This window comes from Mytilus californianus, unplaced genomic scaffold, assembly GCF_021869535.1.
Source record: "Mytilus californianus isolate M0D057914Y unplaced genomic scaffold, xbMytCali1.0.p SCAF_3, whole genome shotgun sequence".
NCBI lineage: Eukaryota > Metazoa > Mollusca > Bivalvia > Mytilida > Mytilidae > Mytilus > Mytilus californianus.
The window spans coordinates 27,515,863-27,524,110 of record NW_026262679.1 but is presented as its reverse complement, the minus strand read 5'-3'; the positions used below and the strand labels follow the sequence as shown (position 1 = coordinate 27,524,110).

Below are 8,248 nucleotides of genomic sequence, written 5' to 3'. Positions count from 1 at the left end.
ACCCAATCACAAACTTTAACATGAAAACAATGCAAAAGATTCAGTCAATAAACTGATGGGAAAGGAGCCATATAATCTCCTCCGAAATGAGATGTGCAAATGCTAATACAACTGCATGCCAATTGTAAACTGATCTAATCACAAACTTTCTGTAAACTATGCAACTGCATATTAACTGCATACCAAATAAAATTCACTTGAATAAAACAGTTTCCCTTAAATTGAACTAATCACAAATATTAACATATAACTAAGCAAAAGAATCAAAGTAAATAAACAATGACTGAGGGCAGGGCCAAGTAATCTCTATGAAAATGAGACGTGCCAATGCCTATACAAATGCATATCAAATATCCTTAATGGGCCCCTAACACTGACTTAATCACAAACTTTAACAAATGTTGTTGTCACCACCTGAATCTGCAGGCCGAAGCCTCATCCCCACTTCTTGGTAGAGGTGAGACAAAAACACAACAATAACAACTTTAGAAATATAAAACAGTTTTATTGACATATATGTTTAAAACCAATATTGAATTTACATGATTACATGAATAACAAGATTTGACTGCCACATTCTTTATCACAACTCGCCTAAATCTCCTGCAATAAGCTGATTTGCAAAATAGTGATTGATAATTTGTTTAATGCTATAAAGTAAGGCTCTCAGAGAAGTCATATTTGAGGAGACTGTGAGAGTAACAATTTTCATTAAAGAGTCAGCACTTCAGTAATAAGGATTTGTAAGATTGCAATGGAGTTCATCAGAAGTTAACTGCTGCAAATTTCAATGATAGAGATATAGTTCTTCATTAAAACTTTATGAATAGTAATAAATCAATCATAAATACAGTTAACAAAATTAACTTAAAAATTAAACCTGTGGCCCCTCCCAATTTATACCACTACTGGTAATCAACATTTCTTTATTAACCTGAAAATCATTTTTTTTTAAATTTAGAAGTATGTCAGTATATCGTCTCGTATTGTGTTTTCGACCGTCTTACGTTTTCGACCTAATTCTACTTTCACTTCCCGTATGCTGCGCATGCCCGTGTGACGTCACATTTGGCTGCTATATTTAGTAACAATAGCAAATAATACCACGTGTGGTGAAGATGTTTCAAGTAAAGTTGTTATAATTAAGTATTTTCGTTATTTTATTTGATATCACATTTTTGTACCTTTTCACTAATACTTTTTTTACCTTCCACAAGAATCTATCAAAAATAAACAAATATTCTAGAAATATGGCCGAGGACTTTTAGCATGTGAAGTTAACATCAAGGTCATTACGTCACATGACTGTCATGTGGTTAGGTGATATACTTAAAAGTTATTTTTAATACGGAAATGTGGATGATTCTTACAGTTTTTTGCTGAAAAAAATAAAATATCAATTAATTTTAATTCACAGAAACAGCAGTCTGTCAGGGGAGATTACAGACAATACTCACCAACCTCACTTTATAATGCCTTCACTGAAGTATATTGAACAGAAACATGACTGTATACAAGGTCCTACAAGGTTTCCAAAGTGCCTCATGTGAAATGTGTACAACTAGTCAAATAAAGATATCAAAATAATATTTTATATCTTATAGTTGTATATGTCACCATTTAATTCATTAAATCATAAGTTTGATCGCCTCTAAAACTTTGAATAATTTGATATAAACATTGGCATCAAATTATAACCAATTCCGGATTTGTACGACATGTCATTTCCGACTTTGGACCCGTTTCTTAGATAGGTCGAAAACACAAGACGCTAGTTTTTGTCAACAAAGGTGCCATCGATCTAATGAACTGAAATAAAAAAAATATTTAAGATCGAAATATATTTTAGATACAATTATTTAATGTACAAGTATACTAGTGACTCTAAAAAATATTAGGCATGTATATGTTCAAACATATTAAAGGGGAAATATTGATAAATTGTAAGTAGGTCGAAAACACAATACACGAGGATATCTGAAAACAAAACAGTATACAATTTACTTAGGCGTCTGCTCTTGTCTTTTTTCAGGTGACATCAATATTGCAACCAGCTGCCAATTTTCAAGACACAAAAAATAAAAGATCATTTCAATCTGTTTAACAACAATTTATGTATGTATCAGATATTCACTTCCAGACTTGTCATCTCTGCCTGCACACCAGTTCCTTGTAACATATTCAGGGCATAGTTTTCTATTATGGCCAAACACTGGTCTGTTTGTATTATTTGAAGTACAATAAATAAGCACATCTGTACAAATCTCAATATTAGTCACCGTCTGTAACGATATCGTTTAAAGTGGAACCACATTTGAAATATATTGTTCTGAAACTGACATCTAAATCCACGTTTGTATGAATATTCCCACTCTCTGTTGACAACCTTGAAAGCTATATCCTGAAAAAAAAATAATTCAAATTTAGTTGTTAGTTTTATCATACATTTTTGTTTGCATTTTAACACTATGTATTTATACTGAAGCAGTATCATTACTAGATTTAGTCATTATGAACTTGTTTATTAGTTATAGATATCTTCAAATAAAGGACGAATACTGTTTCATTATATGAAAATTAATTTCAAAGTAATCAAAATACTATCGTATTAAATAAAGATAATGTGATTGAAAATTCCCCTCAAAAAATATTCTCATCTATGGAATGGCTGAGTTGAGGGACTTAAAACATGAAGTTCTACAAATACATATCCTAAACAGCATTTGTAAATGGAACTGTCTTTGATTGAACAGAGGCAGACACATACACATATGTTAAGGTTTGACTTTCATATCAATAACATAAAGTAAAAAAAATTACAGCAAAATAAAAAGTTTCACTTCTGTTTCTAATTTCCACCTAATGTCAACAAAATGTTCTTTTAATTGCAAATAATTCTACTTACTTCATAAGGCGGACCTGCATGATATTTCAGTATGGCAAAGTCTTTGTTATCATCACATGGGGTCTGCAAGTATAAAACATTGGTAATCTGCCTAAAAGCCAAAAATTTGATCAACTTATGATAAAAATTCGTAAGGGTTCCGCGGAAACCCAGTGTCTCGCCTACTTTTTCTGTTAATCGCAGGCTCAACAAAAATGATGAAGTAAATCAATAAAAATATTCCTCTTGATACTATCTTTTGATTGTAAGAAGCTTCTGTCCAAGTTTGGTAAAAATCCAGGACAGTTTATGAATCTAATAAATGTTTAAAAACTTTAACTGCAGACTGAATGTAATGTTAACTGGAAGAAAACAAAATTTCCTTCTAGATACTAGCATTTGATCATAAACAAGCTTCTGTTCAAGTTTGGTACAAATCCAAAATAGTATAAGAAAGTTATTAAAATTTTAAAAACTTTAACCACAGAGTGAATATGTTTTTTCCTGGCAGAAAATCTAAGTCCATTTAAAAGTAAAATACGGAAAAAGCGGATTTTTTTTTTTTTAAATTTCCTTCTAGATACTAGCTTTTGATCATAAACAAGCTTCTGTCCAAGTTTGGTACAAATCTAAAATAGTATAAGAAAGTTATTAAAACTTTAAAAACTTTAACCACAGAGTGAATATGTTGTTTCCTGGCAGAAAATCGAAGTCCATTTAAAAGTAAAATAAGGAAAAAATGGATTTATTTTTTTACAAAATTTACTTCTATATACTATCTTATGATCATAAACAAGCTTCTGTCCAAGTTTGGTAGAAATCCAGGATAGTTTAAGAAAGTTATTAAAATTTCAAAAACTTTAACCACAGAGTGAATATTTGTGGACGCCGCCGCCACCAACGGAATGTAGGATCGCTATGTCTCGCTTTTCCGACTAAAGTCAAAGGCTCAACAAAAATATCTTAATAAACAGCTGCACCATGAGCGCATGATACGCCCGTCGTCTTGTGTGTGAATTTTATATGCAATAAGCATAAATAGTTTCTGACATACGGCGTGACATGCGAAAACCACCTTTTTTTTTAACAAAAAACTCAATATCTCTAAAATAAAATTTTGAATCAAAACCAAAAAGTATACAGATCTTTAGATTAATATAACTAAGAAGTGTGTAAAATTTTAAGCAATAATCATAAATCGTTTTTGAGATACGGCGCGACATGTGAAAACCCCCCTTTTAAAAAAAAAAAAAATCAATATCTCAAAAATAAAATTTTGAATCAAAACCAAAAAGTATACAGATCTTTAGATTAATATAACTAAGAAGTGTGTAAAATTTTAAGCAATAATCATAAATCGCTTTTTGAGATACGGCGCAACATGAGAAAAACCCCTCCCCCTTTTTTTACAAAATACTCAATAACTCAAAAATAAAATTTTGAATCATCACCAAAAAGTATACAGATCTTAAGGTTAATATAACTAAGAAGTGTGTAAAGATTTAAGCAATAATCATAAACTGTTTTTGAGATACGGCGCGACATGTGAAAAACCCCTCCCCCTTTTTTAACAAAATACTCAATATCTCTAAAATAAAATTTTGAATCATCACCAAAAAGTATACAGATCTTAAGATTAATATAATTAAGAAGTGTGTAAAGTTTTAAGCAATAATCATAAATTGTTTTTGAGATATGGCGCGACATGTGAAAAAAAACACACACCTGTTTTAGTTACTAAGTCCCGTAACTCAAAAAGTTTTAATCTTATTTTCACCAAAAAGTATACAGATCGTTTGACCATCATAAGAAACAACTATGTTAAGTTTCATGAAATTTGGATAAGTCATTCTCAAGTTACGGTGCGACATGTTTATGCCGGACAGACAGACGGACAGACAGACGGACAGACGGACGGACGGACGCCGGACAGACGGACGCCGGACATTTGTATACCATAATACGTCCCGTCAAAAATTTGACGGGCGTATAAAAATAGGGGCTTACCCAGTGACCCCCTTTGATGGCATTGCAGAGTTAACATTTATCAAATCATTTTTCCTTCTCCACCCTCACAAAAATTAAACTGGAAACCATTAAAACTATTCTTAGAACAGTATTACATTAAAAATTGAACAATTAAATGATACATAATGATGCTTATTCATTATAGTTTGCAAATTTCAAGTAAAATTGGTTGGATTCATAAAACTATCACTTCTATCCATTTTTTTCAAATTTGACTTAAAATCAATCATTTACAAAGAGTTTGATACTTACCAGGGTATATTCTGGAGGCTTTGTTTTATCAATTAAATCTGGATAAAATATCTGAAAAAAATAACAAAAAATATATACTAATATATGCTTTCAGACAATTTTCATATGTCTTTTGTTTTTTTTGCTGTTGATTTGAAGTCTCAATAACTTCTCCTTTTGTCTATAAAAATTGATTTGCTGTCTCAATAACTTCTCTTTTTGTCTATAAAAATTGATTTGCAGTCTCAATAACTTCTCTTTTTGTCTATAAAAATTGATTTGCTCTCTCAATAACTTCTCTTAAAAATTTATTTGCACCATCTTAATGCAGAGATTTCCTTTTCATATTTTTCTTATGTTTAAAAATTATTTCTTTCATTTTGCTCACTGAAAAGTAGATATATTGTAAGGGAGCTTTATTTTTGTAAGGGGAGATAATTCTAAATGTGTGCGAATTTTTTACTGGATACAAGGCAGTTAATAATAATCAAATGCAAAAGTAACTGATATCATCTATTTACATCTACACATACTTACATTAAATTTATATCCCTGTACAATTTTAGGTGGAGGATTATCTATATCATAATGGGTTTGGTTATATTTGTTCCACTCAAAACCCTGAAATTAAAGAATCCAGTCAATGACAATTTCTTCAAATAAATTTGAAATGATCTATCATTCTGTTAACAACTGAAACTTGATTAATTATCTTAAAGAATTTCAAGACAATATCTTACATATTCTTATCTTGTTTCCAGCTTAAATATATGGGTTTTTCCTAAAATTGAAAATTTGCTGTGTTTTAAGATTCAAAAGTAATTTTTATGACACAATGGATAAATGAATTATTTTTGGACATGGATCAACTAAGATTCTGAACTTCTTATGAAAAGAAATGCGATATAAACTTTATAAACATACCGTATGGACCCTGTTGAAGAACCTTGGCTTTCTAGGTCTGTATTTGTCTGACCACAGGAATGCTTGGCTTGTGAGAGGTACTTCTACACTAAACTGTGCTTCATCATCATTCATACCTTCTCTTGCCTTCTTTTCAAACTCAGAATCAGCATCAAGCTGGAAAAATAGAATTATAGCAAGTTTAGGCATCAAATATAGATCTTTGTTTTGCCTTTATCAAATTAATATCATATAACCAAAACTCTTTTTCAATATTATTACAGCATAAATTTATCAGCTATATAGAGAAACTAATCCATTAACTTTTTTTTCTACATATTTCAACTCCAAACAGTGAAATTACTTGACAAATTCATAGTTGTACTGTTCTATACATTTTGCCATGAAATATCAACAAAATGAAACTGCTTGATCAATTTAATTTTAAATAGTTAAAATTCGTAAAATATCAAGAAAATTTCTTTTTGGAAGGAATTACTAGTTCTGCTATAATTACCAAATACTGTTTTCTAACAGTTATAACAAACACTCACTCTGACTTGTCCAGAAGTTTTGACTTGTTCTCTAGCTAACTCCAACTTCTTCATATCATCTGCTACTTCATACACTACAGAGTCAATCTCTAACTCATTTGGTGTTAACAACTTAGGAGAATAACAACCAGCCTCATAGTCAATGTAGGCTTGTTCCTCCAAATCATCTTCTGTTATCAATGCTTCACCACTGAAATCAAAATAAAATAGTAAGCATTTAAAAAGTTCAACATAACATAGTCTTTTTATTTAATTTGTGAAAATAAAAGGAGTTGTCTGATTTATGTCCATGAAAGTTCACCTGAACAACAACACAAATCAAGAACAGATAATCTACCAACCAGGAACATCTGAAGCATACAAAAAAATGCAAACTGGAAAGACCAACACATATCTGTATCTAAAATGTACATAAGACCATGTCAGAACTGAAATCAGAAATATAAAATATCAAAAGTTCTCAGTTATCACACAATGTGGTTGCCAAAATGGAAAACAGAAAATATAAATATCACAGAGCTTACTGTTTACACAATAATCTTCATGTTTGTAATGGTACGTTATTACCATTAATGTTTGATACTTACAACATAAACCATGCAAGTGGCCAGTTCTAATTAAACCTCTACAGGATTTACTTTGAAATGGATGGTTATTTGTTTATATAAGAATTGCCTAGACAAGACTAGGTAATAATTAGGTAAAGCAACCTAACAAATCTATTTCACAAGAGTAATTGTTTTTTTAAACTCATGTAACAACCACAAAAGAGTTGACCCCTTGCAAAAAATTGATAAACATATGTTTAGTTTAAAATCTGTGCTGTTTTTATCTAAAATCTTACTCATCCTCTTCCTCTGCAGCTGGTTGGCTTTGTTCCCCACTGGTTCCCGGTTCTTCACCTCTACTGACAGTTGGCACTGCAGGAGGAGGCATGTCTGTCTTTTCTTGTTTTACCACAGGTGAATCAGATCTGTCACCAGCAGGAAATAATGGGGCAGACTCTATACCTTGCTGTAAAATAAATATAATGAATTAAGAAGGGATTGAATGAGACAGAAATATGTCTTCTGGCTCTTATTTACAAGAGCTCTATTCATAGACTGGTGGTTTTAAATGTCAAAATTCCTCAATAAAATGTCAGATAAAAGATAAAACTCATTTGATTTTATCAAAAAATTATCATAACCCCTGTAGCTCGCAATATGGCTAGTATGGTTCCAATAGGGAAAACTACCAAAAATTTGAATTGAAAAACCTCCAGCATACTATTTAAAGGTGTTATATCTATGTGATACTCACTTTTAAATAAATTTCCTGAAGATATGGATATGTTTTTAGTTGCTACAACTATTCTTAAAGGGGAGATCATTATCTTTATTATCATAGTTTATATGCAAGAATTAACTTTTATCTGTCAAAAGGAATCTATATTTCATATAATTGTATCTGTGTATAAAACTATTTACCTCCTGTTTTAATTTGAACAATTTCTGTCTAAGGACTTCCTGATGACGTTCTCTCAGTCTTGTTCTTGCCATGTGAGCTTTAAGCTGTTGAATTAAAGACTCCCAATATCCTACAAACAAAATGTACTCCAGTTATGTGTGGGATACAAATTTTTATTGATTTTGGTTGTGAAGGTGAA

At 30.9% G+C, this 8,248-nt stretch overlaps 1 protein-coding gene across 1 annotated transcript in view; it reads right to left on the bottom strand.

Annotated features, from left to right (window-relative positions):
- Positions 1–484: 484 nt before the first annotated feature.
- LOC127734274 (cactin-like) overlaps positions 485–8,248 on the bottom strand; it is a 28,890-nt gene continuing 21,126 nt past the window's right edge. The window contains exons 11-18 of the mRNA XM_052244044.1: positions 8,070–8,179; positions 7,445–7,614; positions 6,601–6,790; positions 6,068–6,223; positions 5,681–5,764; positions 5,165–5,215; positions 2,906–2,968; positions 485–2,401 (exon numbers count right to left, since the gene is read on the bottom strand). Of these exons, the coding sequence (XP_052100004.1) occupies positions 2,276–2,401; positions 2,906–2,968; positions 5,165–5,215; positions 5,681–5,764; positions 6,068–6,223; positions 6,601–6,790; positions 7,445–7,614; positions 8,070–8,179 (950 nt within the window). The 3' untranslated portion in view covers positions 485–2,275. The remainder of the gene's footprint in view (positions 2,402–2,905; positions 2,969–5,164; positions 5,216–5,680; positions 5,765–6,067; positions 6,224–6,600; positions 6,791–7,444; positions 7,615–8,069; positions 8,180–8,248) is intronic.